This window comes from Microtus pennsylvanicus, chromosome 14, assembly GCF_037038515.1.
Source record: "Microtus pennsylvanicus isolate mMicPen1 chromosome 14, mMicPen1.hap1, whole genome shotgun sequence".
In the NCBI taxonomy this organism is placed as follows: domain Eukaryota; kingdom Metazoa; phylum Chordata; class Mammalia; order Rodentia; family Cricetidae; genus Microtus; species Microtus pennsylvanicus.
In genome coordinates, this window is record NC_134592.1 from 45,206,014 (window position 1) to 45,225,361 (window position 19,348).

General features: G+C 39.9%; 1 protein-coding gene across 5 annotated transcripts in view; it reads left to right on the forward strand.

Annotated features, from left to right (window-relative positions):
- Positions 1–19,348, forward strand: part of Sos2 (SOS Ras/Rho guanine nucleotide exchange factor 2) — a 103,215-nt gene that overhangs the window by 11,745 nt on the left and 72,122 nt on the right. For all 5 annotated transcript variants that reach the window (XM_075948230.1, XM_075948226.1, XM_075948227.1 and 2 more), the window contains exon 2: positions 16,511–16,636. In XM_075948230.1, the coding sequence (XP_075804345.1) occupies positions 16,604–16,636 (33 nt within the window). In that variant the 5' untranslated portion in view covers positions 16,511–16,603. The remainder of the gene's footprint in view (positions 1–16,510; positions 16,637–19,348) is intronic.

Genomic DNA, 19,348 nt, shown 5'->3' on the forward strand with positions numbered 1-19,348 from the left:
AACCATTGCAGCCCCTTATGTTTTTCTGTGGACACCTTTTCCTCAGACAGTTGCATGACTTATCTTTTGAATTTTTATAGTCAGACATCATTTTTTTTTGAGTGAACTTACCCTGCAGTCTGTAAAACTGCTGCATTCTCGCTTTTCTTCTGGACAGTCCCACGTAAATGCCTACGGGCAAACAGATTTTAGACAGAGTTTATTTCCTTGTTAGGTAGAGCATCAGAGCCAAAGTTTCTAAAGGCCATGTCGCCATGTCCCATTCCTAGGCACATGCTGTTCACCATAGTATGTTTTTTTTTTTTTTTTTAGTTTTTCGAGACAGGGTTTCTCTGTAGCTTTGGAGCCTGTCCTGGCACTAGCTCTTGTAGACCAGGCTGGCCTCGAACTCACAGAGATCTGCCTGCCTCTGCCTCCCAAGTGCTGGGATTAAAGGCGTGCGCCACCACCGCCCGGCAGTATGTTTGTTTGTTAAAGTTCAACAGGAATTCATTTTGGTATGTTTTTTGTTTTGTACTGGGGATTGAACCCAGGCCTTGTGCACGTAAAGCAAGCAGTCTCTACTAAGCTAAACCCCAGCCTCTCTGGCTACATCTCATCCTATTTCTACATCCACTTAAGGGTTTTCACCTGATGAGGTTGGGCTCACCCACAGTAACCTCCCTTTTGATAACTCGGGGTCAGCTGATCAGTGGTCACCTTTTTCAGAATTGGTGTAATTTTTTTTAACATTTCTTAATTTGTGTGTATGCATGTGTAAATGTATGTCACATGAGGGCAGGAGACTGTGGAGGTTGAAAGAGGGCATCAGTTGTATGGAGCTGGAGTTACAGGTGGTTGAGAGCTGCCAGGGCAGAGTTCTGGGAATGGAACCATCTCTCTGCTTATAGAAATGCTCTCCCGTTGTATTGGCAGGGTCTGTTGCACTCAAACATAAGAGACCATACAGAGCATAAATACCAGAAGATAGGGACTTTTGGATCTTAGAATTCTGCTTACCATACTCACTCATTTTATGGAAAATATCTCTATATAACCTGATTAGTAAGGCCACTGGTCATTGCCAAACCAGCCAGCTTTACCATATTATCCTTTGTCAATGTCTGACTTAATATTTTAGTTCAAATGAATGGATTAATACTTGTCATATGTCAGCCACCTCACTTGTGAGTGTAAACTGTAAGACAGAAAGATAATGTATGATGAAGTATTTCTTAAAGATATATTCTTTGTTTTCTAAGGCCTAGCATCTCAGGAGGATATAGTTTTTGACAGTCAAATGAATAGAAGAGAAAAAGTACTTAAGTGAGAAGTTATCGATATGTCTTTAATGTTACAGAATGTAAGCACATTTATATGTATTGCGTTTGGCACAGCATACCATACCACGATAGAGGGAGATTAGGAAGGGCTAGCAAAAGTGGCTTTCTTTATCCCTTGTGTGTATGCACATTGCTTGGGAAAGAGTCCATATAGTTGTTTAGGTAGTGTGTTGATAAGTGTGGGTGTTGGGTGATTAGCCTAGAAATTCTTCAACTTTGATGAAATGAAACAAATCCAATAATTACGGTATTTTCTGGTTTCACAGGGAGGAAAAAAGCCGTGTGTGTGTGTGTGTGTGTGTGTGTTGTATAGACATGTTAGTGCAAGTATGTGCCCCATGCGTGCAGAGACCAGAGAAGGGTATAGAGTACCATTTTCAATCATGCCTCATTTTATTTTTTTGAGACACAAGGTCTCTCTGCTGAACCTGGAGCTATGCTGTTAGTGGGTGAGCCCCGTGGTCCTCCTATGTCTTTCCACACACTTCTAGGCTTACAGGTATATCCAGCTATGCCTGGGTTAGACCTCAGGTCTTCATTATTGAACAGCAAATGTTCTTACCACTGAGCCATTTTCCCAGCCTAATACTATTTAAATTTTTTCTCTTAATTTGTTAGATTTTTTTGGTGTTTAATGTAGTTTATTTCCTAGTGAGATTATGAAATTAATACATAAAAGATATAGAAGTGTTAAAGAGGAGTTTTTATTTGTCCTTTTATAAAATAACTATAGTTTTGATTTAAGTTTTATGCTTATTTTTCCTTACCTTGCCAATAGTAATGAACTATAAATATCTAAACATCTTCTGTTCTGCAGAAGAACACTTAATTCATGTTCTCTGCTTCCTTTATAGACTAATGGCCTGCCTTATGGGAAGGTGCTTATAGTTTATATGGCAGATACTTCATTTTGGGAATTTTTAATGACAAAAACTTAGATTCAATTAGTAGTCTTCCTTACACATTTGATTATCTTATGGTAAGCTCTCTCCTATTATAAAACTAAATGGAATCAGATTCCTAGTCTATAATTATGTACATTTTCAATAAACCAATGTATTGAGAGAGTGTCAAGAGGGCACCCAACTGAGAGACTGACTCTATTTATTAATAGACGTGGGAATAGGACATGAGTAGGAAATCCCTTTGTGGATGCTGTCTCTTTCCCGTTCCTCCCCCTTCTCTCTCCTCTCCCCCTTCAAATTATGCTATATGTAATGAAGTCAAACCAATTTCTTTTAACTACATTCTTAGTCTCCCCTCAATGAGCGGAGTCATGAGTGCCATGAGTCTCTTTAGCGTGTGTTTAAGGTTACTATGAAAGGACTATGACTCTAATGACATGCTGAGATACGGTATGAGTTCACCTGTATGTTAGGAATAAAAGACTGGGGAAATAGAAGCAAACAAGGAACTACAGAGGGCTCCTGATTTTATAGTGCATCTGGACTATCTACCCTGATTAAGAGAACGCTCCCTTAAATATTGTATTCTTTAATAGCTATGCTGACTACAGTTGGTGTATAAAAACTGCATGTATTAAAAGGGTATAGTTTGATAAGTTCTTATAATATATACATATCAGTGAAACCACAGTATAGTAAACAAGAGCTGGGGATGGTAGCACAGACCTCTGTAGTCCTGGCTTTTAGGCTTCTAAAGCAGGACACTCTTGAATTCAGAACTAGGATGGGCCACAAAGCAAGTTCTAGACTAGTCTGGGCTAGAAGTGAGGTGAAAATAAAGACAGTGTGTCTTTCAGCTCCAAATTTCCTCCTGGCTATATTTTTGCTCCCTTTCCACTGCCCATCCCCCAACTGTCACTGATCTGCCATCACTGTAGGCTTCATTTTCTACAGTTTTATGCTAATGGAATCTTATACTAGAAACTTCTTTTGGAGTGGTAGCTTTACTGTCTTCACTTGGTACAATTACTTTATTCATGTTGAAATGCTAATAGTTTCTTACTGTTCCACACCACGTCGGTGTGCAGATGTACTATGGTCTTATCTATTAACCTGTTGTAATTTAGGTTTAAAATCCTGGTTATTACAAACAAAATTACTGTAAGCATTTTGTGTACAAGTCTTGGATAATACCAAAGACTGTACTATAGACAGCTTCCAAGAAACCATCAAGTCACGTGAAGTGTCAATAGGCTTGTAGTCCCAGCTACTCAGGAGACTGAGGCAGGATGACCATAAATCCGAGGCCTGTCTGGGGTCCAAGCCAGGCTGCATAACTTAATGAGATGCTGTCTTAAAACAGCATGTACAGAAAGGACTTCTGGATATAAACTCAGTGGTAGAATGCTTGCCTAGCATGCATGAAGGCTTGGGTTCAGTTCTTGGTACTATTAACCACAAGCCTGCCCCGCAAAAGAAGAAAATAAATAACTGTTTCCAGAATTTTACCTCCTACTGGCCCTTAATAATTTAGCTTTAGCCCCCAAATGTCTGTGCAGTGGTGTCTTGAGGCTTTGGTTTGTGCTTCCCTATGATTAGCGATGTTGCATATCTTTCTTATGATTTGCTGGCTCTGCAGCTTTCTCTATTATTTGTTCATAATATACCCATCTTGGTTTTCTTGGTTAATTTTGAGAATCTCTGTGTTTGGCTACAAGTCCTTTATCAGATATGTAAACTACAGAGATTTTCTTCCAGTCTTAAATATTTTCAGTCTCTTAAACACCAGCTTTTTTTTTTTTTTTTTGAGACAGAATCTCTATATGTAGTCCAGGCTGGTCTGGAAAACCCAGAATTGTATGAAGCATTATATATTCTTTTTTAAGACTATGCTTCTGATATGTCATACCTAAGAAATCATTGCTGAATCCAAACTATAAAAAATGTTCTCCTCTTTTTTTCTTTGATTTTGGTTTTATGAGGCAGCTGCACTGTGCAGTTCAGATAGGCCTGGAAATTGTTTTGCAGCTTCAAATTTGTGAGGCTCCTGCCTCAGCCTCCTAAATGCTACAATTATTAGTGTGTGTGGCCATGCTTGGCTTCTATATTTTTCTTCTAGAAGTTTTGTAGTTTTAGGGTTGCTATTTAGACAGGTGATCTATTTGAATTAATTTTATAAATGATGCGATAATTCTGTTTACGGTATGTGTTACACATGAACAGATGGTGTCTTCTTTGCTGAAAGTCTTTACACTTGTATAAAAATGACTTGTGCATACGCATATGTGTACTTATCTGTTCTGTTCCTCTGGTTTTGTCGATTAGGTCAGTGCCACTCAGCTTAGGTGGCTGTTTATAGACATTCTTGAAATTAGGCCAGGCATGGTGGTGCATGCCTGTGATTCCAGCACTCTGGAAGCTGAGGCAGGGGAGTGCTATTTTCAAGCCACCTGTTATTTAATGGAACTCTTGGTTTTGTTTTTAATAGAGAGTTCTCTGATAGTTTTTGCTCTGTATTTCTTTTATTCTAAAGTTGTTTACTTTATTTGAGGGCCTCTCCTTGTGTAAGAACTTTGAAGTCTACGTTATCAATTTTTGTTAAAAAGCCTGCTGAGATTTTACGTGGAATTTTGTTGAGTTTATAGATCATTTGAAAGAAATTGGTATGTTATATTGCTGTGTATTTTGATCCAAAAATAAAGTCTGTATCTTTAGATAGTAAATTTCTTCTTGTATGTGTGTGCATGTGTGTATTGTGTGGTGTTTATGTATGTGTACATGTTTGTATATGTGTCCGTGTATATGCAGATGCTCATGTGGGCATGTGGGTAGAGGTCACAAATGGATGCAGAGGGTCTTCTTCAATTGCTCCATACCTTATTATTGTTTTTTAAAGACAGGGTCTCACTATTTAGCTCTGGAATTCACTCTGTAGACTAGGCTGTCCTCCAACTCAGAGAGATCTGCCTACCTCTGCCTCTGCCTCCTGCATTCTGGAATTAGCGGCATGCACCACGATGCCCAGTTTCTACTTTTATCTATCTGTAAAGTTAGTGTCCTTTATTGGAGAAGATGGGCGATGGGGGGACAGTCTTGGAGATTCGAGAGTAAGTTTAGAGGACACGGGGCCATTCTGCTGAGAAAGGTTGCCAGTCTGTGAAGAAGTTGTTAGGGAGTGCCGCAGGGGATGGTGGAGAGACAGTTTCCAGGGCATCCTCTGAGATGGTGGGTCTAGAAGGTGGCAGTCCCAGTGGTGCATACTCACTCAGAAGAGGAAGCTCATGGCTGAATACCAGACACAGCTTTCCATCTTGCTTTGCTCTGTGTAGGCTGAGACATGGGAGGCCATGCTGAGGAACCATGTTGACCATCCAGAGAAAAGGCAGGAAGCAAATCCAGCAGGGAACACCTGTGCAGGTCCAGCTTCACCTCGCTGGATGTTTAGGATAGCTGGACTAGAGCTGGCTGCCCTGGGATCTGCTAAGCCTCAAGTAGCCACTTCAGTTCATCGGTTCTGGTCAGATGAACTCCGGGACCCCTCACACTCTGCCTGCCCAGCTCTGGGATTACAGGCTCTTGTTTTTGCCTCCAGCTTTTTTACGTGGGTCTGAATCCAAGTTTAGGTCTTCATACTTGCACAGCAGACACCTTACTAATTAAGCCATATTTCTGAGTCCTCAGTCTTTCCAATCAGCAATATTTCATTAAAGTTTTAATGATTCTTGAAATAAAAAATTTTTATTTAAAAAAACCTTAAAATTACATTTATTCATTTAGGACAAGGCAGGTGTGTGTACAGCTGCAGTTGATGTGTGGGAGGTCAGAGAAAAACCCCCAGGAACTGGCTCTTTCCTCCCTGGAGATGGAGCCGGATGGGCAGTCAGGCTTGGCAGTGACCACTTTACCTGCTGAGCCTCTCACCAGCATTGTGGTCTTTCCCTTTAAGTTGTATTTTAACTCATTCGTAATGAGAACACTTAGAAGATTTTGTTTTGCTTTTCTTTGTTTCTTGTTTTTTAAGACAAGTTCTCCTTTAGACAAGGCCGGCCTAGAACTTGCTCTTTATCCAAGGCTGTCCTTGAGCCCCTGATCCTGCCTGCCTTCTGGAATGTTGAAATTACAGACCCCAACACCACAAACCTCCAGGATTTTTTTTTTTTAGACAGATTTTCACTGTGTAACTTGGAACTCACTTTATAGATTAGGCTGGCCTTGGACTCAGAGATCCACCTGCCTTTGCCACTTGAGTACCAGATTTCTTACATAAAAAGAGAGGCCCTCAAATAATGTAAACAACTTTGAGATAAAGAAATCTAGGAGAACAAACATTATCAAGTAGCTAGCTATCAAAAAACCAAACCAAGAGTTCCATTAAATAACAGGTGGCTTGAAAAGAGCCCTCACTCTCCCCAGCTTCCAGAGTGCTGGGGTCACAGGCTCCCCACCCTATACACAGCCACCTAAGCTGATGGCACTGATCTCATCAACAAAAGCAGAGGAACAGAACAAGATGCCATTCATTAATAGTGGTGAGATGACCAGCTGTCGATGTGCAATAAATACATGCACCATAAACAGAATTATCGCATCACTTATAAAATTAATTCAAATAGATTACCAGTCTAAATAGTAAACCCTAAAGCCACAAAACTTCTAGAAGAAAAACCACCAGGCCCCACCCCTGGTCTCCATGCAGGATTTAAAGGACATTTGAGCCATTTGTATTTCTGTAGAAATTTTTAATGAAGAATTTGGGATAGATGTCAGAACCAGGTTTATTGACTACGTTTTTTGAAATGCAAATGTTAGTTGATCAAACAAATGCACCAACGGTTTTTCTGTTTGTGAATATGGAAACCTGGAAGAGATAAATATTAAAACAATTCTGTATTTTGTTAAATATAATATTAGAAATAGGTTCTTCAATAAATACTGCAGTGTGTCTTCATGTGTGTTAGGGTTGTTCACAGTGTGTGGAGAAGGAAACACCTTTGGCATTGAAAATGTAACTGTAATACAGGTCTGACTTGACTTGATATTCTACTGTTTAGAACTGAAAATAACTTCAATCCTTCTTTCTGAAAAATTGATGTTTGTTTGTCCTGATGTGGTCATTTTTGTTTATTGTCTCTTAGTTTTTAAGGTGGTAAATAAATCCTGTGGACGTACAAGCATAGGTTCTCTTCCACTGTATTCTTGATGGGTTTTTGAGAGCATTTAGGACGATTTTAACATGGCATGTTTATTTTTATGACTTCTCTTATTTGAGGAGATCAAGTGTCTTTGGGGTGGTATGGCCATAGATTGTTTTCTTGCCTGAAATGAAGAAGTTGGCACAAGAAACCAGATGCTTAGTGCTAGAGTTGCTTTGCAGGGTGCTTACCGTACTCATGGTCACAGAGAACATGGACTCCAGTTAGGCTTATCTTAGTTTCCAGACCTGCCGTCTGGACAGATGCTCTGGAGCAGCCTTATGACGACTACCGCACTAGTAGTTTTTGTAGAAATAGAATTTCTTGTGGTCACTGAGACGGCATTTGCTGCCAAGCCTGGTGCCAACTGCAAAACTTGAACTAATGTGGTGGAAGAAAAGAATTTGATTTTCTCAGGTTGTCCTCTGACCTCCACATATGCCATCTCATGTGTGTATGCATACATATATAAATAAATGGAAAAGGGGTCATTATACCAAGAATATAGTGGACATGTACAGTGTAGATTTTACAAGGTTTCCTCTCATCAGGTGAAGGGAGTGTGTAGCAAGAATAAAAACCCAGAAACAGAAACAGGGGTTAAACATGAAGATCAGAGAAGCAGAGCAGTCAGTTACTAGAGAGACCTTTTACCTCTACCAATGCTCAGACTGAAGGGGCGGTCCTCAGACTGCCTGGACTGCACTGTGTCTCCACCAAACCTCAGTCTCCACACTCTAGTGAGCTCCTGTCTCTTCCCCTGTTTATTTTCCTCCCTGCACCCAGCCACTCCTGTCTCCACTTCCCTAGTGCTGAGATTAAAGGTGTGTGACTCCCAAACACTGGGATTAAAGGTGTGAACCACCACCACCTGACCTTTAGTGGCTTAGCTTTGCACTTTGATCTTCAGGCAAGCTTTATTTATTAAAATACAAATAAAACATCACTACATGAGTGTGAGAGGAAATATTTTCCCCAAACCTCTGCCATGTGTACCTTCTTGCCTTCCTTCCACATGGCTATATATTGGTTTTGATTGAGTTAATATTCATCCTTATATTATTATGACTCATTGTGTTATTTATATTAAAGCACTTTTTCTTTTTGCTTTTAATGGCACTAATAATTATCTAGTGGCACTAAAAATTATCTTGATTCTTGTTTGCATAGTTTTCTGTGACCTGAATCTCAAGCTCAGGATGTCTGCCAGTTGTCTCAAGATTCTCCAGAAATTTTAGTTCCGTTAAGAATGCTCTTGATGCCGGCGGTGGTGCACGCCTTTAATCCCAGCACTCAGGAGGCAGAGGCAGGCGGATCTCTGTGAGTTCAAGGCCAGCCTGGTCTACAAGAGCTAGTTCCAGGACAGGCTCCAAAACCACAGAGAAACCCTGTCTCGAAAAAAAACCAAAAAAAAAAAAAAAGAATGCTCTTGATGTCATCTGTTGACAGTTCTTCAGAGTCTTCCGACATGCTTCTGTCTGCACTGGTGACCCTGATACCTATTGTTTGACTCTGTCATATAATTTAATTTAATCCTGAGCACCCCTTTAGTCTTTCTTCTATATTGATTTTTTTTATTTTCCTACTACCCATGGTTTTCTCATTCTTGATTTTAGTTTAGTGTTGTATACATCAAAGTCTTAATGAGAAGTGGTATGTGGGATATCTGTATATATATACATACATATACACGCATACACATGTACATACATACACACACATACTTATATACACACATACATACATATATACATATATCCTTGTTATGTCATGTCTCAGGATCCCTTTATTTTTACCATCATATTTGATTGATAATTTGTTGGGTTTAGAAACGAAAGCATTGCTGTCAAGCGTCTGATCTTAACTGTCTGAAACTAGTTAAAAATGCTTCATGTAGCCGGGCGGTGGTGGCGCACGCCTTTAATCCCAGCACTCAGGAGGCAGAGGCAGGCGGATCTCTGTGAGTTCGAGACCAGCCCGGTCTACAAGAGCTAGTTCCAGGACAGGAACCAAAACCACAGAGAAACCCTGTCTCGAAAAACCAAAAAAAAAAAAAAATGCTTCATATATGTAGTCCACTTCCTCTCAATTTTGTAATATATTCTCTGTCTCCAATACCCTATCATTTTAATTTTATTCATTGAATTGGATACTAGGGATATTATTTAAAAATATTTTAGTGGTAATTTATTTCCTTGATTTATCTCAGTTAAATCATCTCAGCTTGCCAGATGATTCTCTTAACTTTGAAGCATTTGCTGGTGATACTTGACACAAACTGGAAAGCACATAAAGGACGAATACACCAGTTAGAGAACGTAGGTGTCTAACTGCCGCTCAGGTAGAGGCACATTGCCATCATTTGTCTGCGTAAGATACTCCAGAAGATACTGCCTCTTAGAGTCTTTCCCCTTTCCCGTGTGTTCCTAAGTAGTGGTTTAGCTTTGTCTTTTTACTCTTTTAATACCTTATTTATTGAGACAGGCTCTCACTATGTAGTCCTTTGTACATGTAGACCAAACTGGCCTCAGACTCACAGATATCCACCTGCTTCTACCGACCGAGTGCTGAGATTAAAGGCGTGTTACACTATGCCCAGCAATCTTGTCTTATCTTGAAACTTATCGCATGTATTCTTTTAACCTAGTGTCTTTCATTAATGTTGTTTTTAGGACTAAACATTGCTTTATATAGTTTTCAGTATTATTGTATTTTTTGCTGAACTGTTTTATATGGTCTTTTGAGTAGTCTATGATAACCATGTTTTTGTTTTGAAGGAGTAAATTTATTAAGCATACAGAAGAATGCTTAGTACATATAGAGTAAAGGAATAAATCGCAAATGGTATATAGTTATTCTTAGGTTTTTTTATATATATTTTGTCTACATTTTGAAAGTTATCTTGTCAGTTGAATTACAGCAAGTTGTTTTGATTGAGATTTTATTAACTTTATGCGTTAGTTTGGGAGGAATTGGTATGCATACGCCTGATAATTCACAAAGCAGATGCTATCATTAATTTGTTTCATCTTTAATTTCTCTCAGTGTAGTGTAGTTTTCTGAATAGGAGTCATGTTTTTGGTAAGATTTAGTACAAGGCACATTATTTTAAAAGTTATATTATCAGTGCTATTATTTAAAATTTTATATTTGTTGATGGTACATAGAATTGAAAGTTTGTTTTTTATGAATTCAGATAATTTATTTGTAAAGTAGTTTTGTCCTATGTGACTATATTAGTCTGGAGTCTCAGAAAAACAGAACTAATCACAATATGCTTGTATGCACATTTTAAAAGAGATTTACTATGAAGAAATTGGCTTATGCAGTTGGGGAAGCTGGGAGGTTCGAGGTCTGCTTTTATTAAGTTGAAGACCCAAGAAAGTCATAGCATGGTTGCAGCCTGAGTACCAGGAGAGCCAGTGCTGTAGGTTCCCAGTGAGTCTTAGTCTAAAGTGCAGAAGCTCAGCTCAAATGTAGTGAGGAAGAGAGAAAAGGGTTCCTTATTACCCAGAAGAGAAAAGAATGTTTTATTACTCTGTCTTTAGTAGGCTAGACTGACGCTGCCCAAAGAGGAAGGTCAGTCTACTGATTTAGATGATAACTTCACCTCACTGTCTCAGCAGGACACCCACAAATTTTTATCTGGATATTTCAGCACCCAGGAATCATCAGAAGGAATAACCAAATCATCTGCAAATTAAGTTTTCTCCTAATTCTTTCTCAGTATATGTGTGTAGGCATGTGTATAGCCCCTAGAGGAGGACAGGAGGCGTCCTGGTCAAGATTCTCCATCCTCTTCCCTTACCTCGGGGCCTCCCACTGACATAGAGCGAGGCTGGTCCAGCAAGCTCCAGTGATCCTCCTGTCTCCACTTCCTGCTTTGCTGGGGTTATAAGATTTTTCTATGTGGGTGCTTGAGATTTGAACTCAAGCCTTCATGCTTGAGCAGCGACCTCTCTGAGCTATTGAGCCACCCCTCAGACCTACTTACTGATTCTTATACTTTCTTTTGTCTTCTTGCTTAAGCACTGGCTAAGACCTCTATATAATGTGGAGTGGAAATAATAGAAATTGTCCTTACCCTTTCTTTTTCTTTTCTCCCCCCCCCCCAAGTGTGGCCACCAACTCAGAATCTCTGACCTCTGCCTCCTGAGTGCTGGCCCCTCTTTTTGTTCCTTAAATTTTTTAAAGTTGAAAATAGATTTTTAGAAATATTTGTTTGTTTATATACTATCCTGCCTGCATTTATGCCTGAGAGGGCACCAGATCTCATTACAGATGGTTGTGAACCACCATGTGGTTGCTGGGAACTGAACTCAGAACATCTGGAAGAGCAGCCAGTGCTTCTAACCTCTGAGCCATCTCTCCAGCCCCCAAAATAGATTTTTACTATACAATATATTCTGGATTTCTCTCAGATCCTTCCCTCCCTTCCAAGTCCACAACTTTTTTTCTCTTTTATTAGATAACAAACAGGAATTTAAAACATAAATAAGATGAAATAAAATAAGAGAAAGTAAAATCAAACAAGCATAGAAAAGAGCCAAAGAAGAATCACAAGAAAGACATGTTCATTCATCCATGCAGAAATCCCATAAAAACACGAAACTGGGCGCAGAAGACCTGCGACTCTAGAAATAAAGTGTCTGACAAAGCATTATGGGACAGTGAACCTCCAGAAATGTCACTGAGTTCGTTTTGTGTTGGCCCTCTACTGCTGTGCATGGGACCTGGACTTATACCCAGTGAGACTCTGTTGGTAAAAACTAAGTTTTTCTTTGTGAGCAGTTATCCGTTAGAGACAGCTTCTAAGTTAGGAATGGAGGCATATGTCCACCTCTGGTCTTGATTCTGGGACCACATCTGGTCAGACCCATACAGGCCCTGTGCATGCTGCCACAGCCACTGAGAGTTCATACGTTCATCAGTCTTGCTGTGTTTAGAAGGCATTATTTCCTTGCTGTCCTCCATTTCTCTGGCTCTTAAAGTCTTTCTGTCTCCTCTTCTTCAGGGTCCCCTGAGCCCTTAGGGGAGGGATTTGATGAAGAAATTCCATTTAGAATTGAGTGTTTCAAGGTATCTCACGCTCTGCATAATGTCTGGTTTTGAGTGTCTATATTAGTTCTCACCTACTGTAGACGCGAGTTCTCTGGTGATGACTGAGCAAGACTCTGAGCTATGAACATAACGGAATGTCACCAGAAGTCATTTTACTGCTGTGTTCTTGAGCAGAACAGCAGTCCTTGACCTGTCTGGTCCCAGTGTCAAAGATGGCTCCATCCCATGGATATTGGTTGCTCACTTCACAGCTCTCGTGCCACCAGTGTATCTTGCCAGCAGGCCTCCATTGTAGATTGAAGGGTTTGTCTCCAGTCTGAAGTTCACCTCTCTCCTTTGGTAGCATGTAGAGTACCTTCCAGTGCCAGGAACACTATAGTCAGTAGGGATAAGGGCTCTAGGTAGGCACCAACTCATGTTCAATGTTGTGTGGTGTTGCCGTCATCAGGAGCATCATCTTACCTTCAGTTTGTGGGGAGCAACCTGCAGCCTTGCCTTGCCTTTCTCTTCATCTCGGAGGCAAGCTTTTGCTAGTTTATCATTAATTAATGTAGTAATATTTTGTTTGTGATCTAACAAAGCTTTCCTGAAGATCAGAGTACAAAGTTAAGCCACTAGTTAGCCATAGAAGCCAGACAGTGGTGGCACACACCTTTAATCCCAGCACTTGGGAGACAGGTGGATGGATCTCTATAAATTCAAGGCCACCCTGGGCTACACAAGATTAAATCTGTCTAAAAGAGAAATAGAGCTCCTTTGCCTTTAATCCCAACACCAGAGAGGTGGAGACAAGAGTGATATGGCTGGGCAGAGAGAGAAATATAAGGCAGAGGAGACAAGATTCGGTCTGAAGATTCATAAAGTGAGCATTCAGTCTGAGGATTTGTGGAGACAGGATCGCGCTTTTGGTCTGAGGTAGAGGTAAGAGCTAGTAGCTGGCTGTTCTGCTTCTCCAATCTTCAGCATTAACCCCTATATCTGAGTCTGAGTTTTTATTATTAAGACCAATTAGAATTTGCGCTGCAAACTATGATTTTACTATATAGTATTCTTACAGATGTCCTTTCACAAATAAAAATTTTCCATTAAATTAAGGAAACACTTTGAAAAGTTTTATCATGAATGCATGCTGGATTTGTTTTCAGATGCTTTTTCTACATCTTTTGGCATGGATACAAGTTTTCTGTTAATATGTTAACATGATGAATTATATTACTTGATTATTCCAGCATTAAACCAACTTTTGTTAGTTAGGAGAAACCAAACTGGTTTGTGGTATTGCGTACCTATGTGCTTGTGGTGTGTGTGTGTGTGTGTGTGTGTGTGTGTGTGTGTGTGTGTAGTGGAATTTAACTGGCTGATATTTTATTTTGATTTTCTGAGTTTTTGGATGAAAATGGCATATGGCATATCATTTTTGTCTTTTGTTTTTACCTAAGCTAATCTTAAAATAGGTGTGTCAATCTTTTTCTGTTTACTGAGTGAGTTTGCTTAAGATAGTTGTATTTCTTCTTTAAATGCTGAACAACTTCGTCAGTGATGCCAACTGTAGTGGACTGTAGTCTCAACAAACTTTAAAATCGGAAGTTATGAGATTTTGTGTTGTGTTCTTTTATGCTCTGGATATCAAACTGAGACCTTGACTGTACCAGGCAAGTACTCTGTCAATGAGCTAGAACCCCAGACCTAACAGAGTATGCTTTTGTTTTTATACACTACATGCAGTTATTGTCAGACCCAGTGCAGGACATCTTCACAGCGCATGTGTAACCCAGGACTGACCGTGCACCTCTGCAGATCCTGGCGTGGAGGAGGCTGAGCCACTCTAGGCTACATGGGAATATGTAGCCTAAAAATCCTATGTATATGAATTCTGGATTCTAAAGTATATTAGAAATTAGTAATTACTTTGATTATGAAAATTTATTAAAAATCTTAGTTTTCACAAAGGTAGATTTTTATAGATAGTGTATATGTTAGAAAAGATGAAAAACAATGATGAAGTGGCCATCTCAGGAAATCAGAGCTAAAATGCAGAATACAGATAAGATAGAAATAGAAAAAGTCAGGAGTTGGTCCTTGACAAGATTAGTAAAGTTAGTAGCTCTCTGAGATACTGCTCAAAAAAGAAGACACAAATATTAATGTAGGAGTGAAAGAAGAAGCTTCTCTGCTGATCCCACAGACTTAGAGGGTAGGAGAGGAAAAAATACATTGCTTGGGGAGCTGGAGAAATGGCTCAGCGGTTAAGAGCACTGACTGCTGTCCATAGGTCCTGAGTTCAATTCCCAGCAACCACATGGTTGCTCACAACCACCTATAATGAGATCTGGTGCCCTCTTCTGGCCTACAAGCAGGATACTGTATAAATAAATAAACAAACAAACAAATCCTATAAAAAATACATTGTTTTATGCCTTGATAATTTTCAGGAGTGTTCTACTCTGTGTAAGGGAAAATTTCATGCTAAACTTTGATAACCAAATTATCTCAGTCTGATTTCTTTGTGGAAAAGCTTTCCAGTTACTGAAGCAGTTTTCAGAAATAATTGTGAGGCTGTTTAAGCTTTCTGTTATGTTCCATGTGTCGATAGTACTGACATCCTTTTCAGTGCTTGGCATAAAAGCGAGAGCACTGCTCAGTGCTTTTCAACGGCTGTTTGCAGTGTTCAGGTTACTGTGCTTCTTATATCCAGTCACACTGGATTATTAGGGTAAATTACCAGGTTCTAGCTTTAGAAAAAAAATTGTAAGAGCTCAAAGGAATTGTAACTGAGTAGTGGCAGTTAGGGGCACGTGAATACTGAGCATGCCCTACTTCAGACTCTCTCTAGTAGGGGTTTTCAGAAGTATCTCTGTCTACTACTGGGACTCAGGACCTAGTTTTCACAATCTTCTAGTAGATATTTTAGGTAGATTAAAGATAGCTATGATTCCTCTAAAATATTATGTATAATATTTTTATTAGCTTTTTGGGATCCTAGTCTGTTTTGTCACACACCTTCCTAGGCCTGGATGGAGCAGGGAGGGCCTTGGACTTCCCACAGGGCAGGGTACCCTGCCCTCTCTTAGGACTGGAGAGGGGGGGAGTGAAGGAGTAAGAGGGAAATGGGAGGAGGTGGAAATTTTGAATGGTATTATTTATAAAGCAAAATAAATGGTTAAGATAAAAAAGAAACAAAATATTTTAGGGAGTATGCTTTGTCATGTATGTGTGGGGATGTTTGAGTGACTGCATGAGTATGTATATTTTTGTGGGAGCATGTATTGGTGATGGTGTGTCTGGGTTCATGTGGAGGCTAGAGGTAAGCCTTAGGCATCAATCCTCACCTTGCTTTTGGAGGCAGGATCTCTCTCTGGTCTGAAACTCACCAAGTAGACTAGGCTTATTGGCCAGCTCAAGTGACCTCGCCAGCGTCACCCACCCTGTGCTGTGATTACAGGCCTGTACCTTCACGCCCAGCTTTTACTCGATTATGGGGATGGAACTTAGTGTCTTATATATGCAAGATAAGCACTTGATTGACAGCTGTCTTCCCAGCCTTGAACACATTTTTTTAATAGTGGGAAATAGAGGGTCCACTGACTTTTTATAGATTCTCATAATTTAAAAATATTTTAAAAACAGTTGAGAAAAAGGAACACAGACCAACAAATAGTGTTTTATATTTAATTTTTTTAAAAAAAATTTATGTGTATGGGTGTTTGGGCTTCATATATCTGTGCTCCACATGCTTGCAGTGCCCACGGAGGTCAGATGAGGACATATGGGTCCCCTGAGTCTGGAGTTACAGGCAGTTGTGAGTGGCCATGCGGGTGCTGGGAATCTAACTGTTGTCTTCTGCTAGAGCAGCAGGGAGTCTTCATTGCTTAGCCATCTCTCAAGCTACCCTTACATTTTTGGCATTAAAAATATTTATGTTGGCATATAACCATTTTAGTAAAGTAGTAACTACATGTAGGATTCTCATTGAATTTGCTCATTTCATATTAATTTGCCAGTGCCTTAACTGAGAATTTCTCTTTTCAAGGTTCAGGAACAAGTACATCCCACCCTCTCAGCTAATGAAGAGTCCCTTTATTATATTGAAGAACTGATTTTTCAGCTGCTTAATAAATTATGCATGGCTCAACCAAGGACTGTTCAAGATGTAGAGGTAAAAGAACCCATGAAATTAATTTCTGCATCTTTGTCATTCTAAATTTCTATGGAAACTAAAACCACTGAAATTACATGTGATATATATGCTCAGTTCATTTTCAAGAAATATAAAGGGAAGTTGCTAGGTGGTGGTGGCACACACCTTTAATCCCAGCACTTGGGAGGTAGAGGCAGGCAGATCTTTGTGAATTCAAAGCCAGCATAGTCTACAAAGTGAGTTCCAGGCTAGCCAGGGCTACACAGAGAAACCTTGTCCCGAGCCCCTGTCCCCCCCACAAAAAAAATAATAATTTGAAAGAAAAAGTGTGTGGATAAATGGAGGGGAAAACAATGCAACTTGTCTCCTACGATAGACAAAAATTAACTAAAGAGATCATAACCTCACATATAAAAATACATTATGAAGTTCGTAGAGGAAAATGCTGAAAATAGTATCGTAATTTGGAATTAAGCAAATACTGTTTTAGCAATGACTGAAAACACAGTGACTATTAAATATTAAAATTAAGAATATAAAAAGGTATTAACCATGTTGCCTATAATCTCAACACTCACATGCCGGGAGCAGAGAATCCCTAATTTGAGGTTAGCCTGAACTTTACAAGACTAGGGGAAAAAGACACCTATCTTTAATCTCAGTACTCAGGAGGCAGAGGTAGGCAGATCTCTGTGAGTTACAGGACAGCCAGGGCTACAAAGAGAAACTCTCTCTCAAAAAACCAAACCAAAACAACAACAAAAAAACCTATCTTCCTCCCCAGACTTGCAAAATTCTTGAATAGAAACTCAAAAAGAAAAATATTCTGTCTATAAGCACTCGAAAAATTGGTAAAGTTCAGAGGCCACCTGAAAAATAGAAATTCAAATCATAATGAACTTTAACAGCCACCAAAAGTAAAAAACTAAGAAAGGGGCTGGTTATACTACATACAGGCAAATATGAAAACTACCTAGAATTTTATGTTACAAGTGGGAGTATAAATGCTATAACAACAATGCAAAGTTGTTTGGCAGTTTCTACCAAAGTCACTTCTATGTCTAACATGTGACCCAGTAGCTGTACTCTTAGCTATGGAGAATAAAAATACATCTTCATAGATGATGCACACACAGCCAAGCAGTTTAATTTAAACAAGCAGTAATAGCTAACAGTTACAAAGAGCTCAATTTTCTATCCATAATAAAGTGTGTGCATTGGCTGCTTTTCCATAATTATCATCAGAATACCTGTGAGAGGATAGCTTAAAGGACGAAGGACTTATTTCAACTCACAGTTTCAGAGGGTTCAGTACATAACTGTTTGGGTCCTTGTGTTGGAGCAGGTCACGGTAGTGGGAATGGAGCAGGGAGAAAGAAGTCTTCCCTGCTCACAGTAGACGGAGTATGGGGTGACTGAGGAACCAGGGATAAGCTTCGAAAGCATAAGTCCAGTTTTTGACCTAATTTCTCCAGCTTGCCCTACTTTCTAGAGCTCACAGATCCTCCCAAAATAACAACAAGCATTTCAACACATGAGCCTATAAAGCATATTTCATGTTCAAACCATAACTTTCCCCCTGGCCCAAAGGCTCATTGCCATCTCATAATACAAAATGCTTCTTGTCTCTCTCCAGAGGTTCCAAGATTCTTAACAGTTCTAACATTGTTCGTAAGCTTAAATTCAAAGTTTCCAGTAAGATCAAAGCAATCTTAGTTGTGACCCTCAGTAAAATCAAAAAGAAAATTACTTCCAATATGCATTGGTACAGGGCGAGCAGGCCCATTCCAAAGGGGGAAGAGGGGTGCAGAAAAGCATGATAGGACCAAAGTAAGACTGAATCACGGCCCTAGCTGTGCTAAGTACATGTCCGGCCTCCAGAGTGTGTTACACTCCTGTGGCCTTGCCATTTATAGCTGATGAGACTTTTTCTCTAAAGCCTACCTCAGTCTATATTCCACATACCTGGTATCTTCAACATCCTGGTATCTCCATTGCAACTTAGACTTTCTTACAGCTTCACACATAGCCTTCCCAGGGGCCTCCTGCAGGAATCCTAACCCTATCATACATTGCTTTCTTTGAAATCTGGGTGGAAGCTTATATGACCCTCATCACTCTTGTATTCTGCATGCCTGCAAAACCATGTGTACAAGACCATGGTCTGCCACAGGCTTGAGCTATAGCCAGGTTGTGTAAGCAGCCTCTGGGTGTCTGAGCAGCTGAAGCTGAAAAGCACTTTCCCAGATGACTGTGTAGGGCACCGGTGGCTCAAAGCCAAGTCTTAAATGAGTGAAAATCTTTCTACCCTGATCCTGCAGTGGGGAGCTTCTGGCCAGTTCCCTACATGCCTTTATGTCATCTTTCCCGTTACTCTGGTGCAAAGGACTTGGTTTCTTTTCTTTCTTTCTTTCTTTTTTAATTTATTAGATTTTTTTTTTAAAAAAAAATACCAATCCAAGTTCCCACTCCCTCCCCTCCTCTTATTCCTTCTACACACCCTGCCATCCCACCCGCATCCAGTCTCAGAGAGGGTAAGGCACATTGCCTTGTAGAAGTTCCAAGACCCTCCCTACTGTATCTAGGCAGAGCAAGGTATTCATCCAAAGAGAATGGGATCCCCAAAAGCCAAGGATAAATCCTGGTGCCACTGCTAGTGGCTCCTCAGTCTGCCCCAGCCATGCAACTGTCACCCACATTCAGAGGAACTAGTTTGGTCCTATGCTTGTT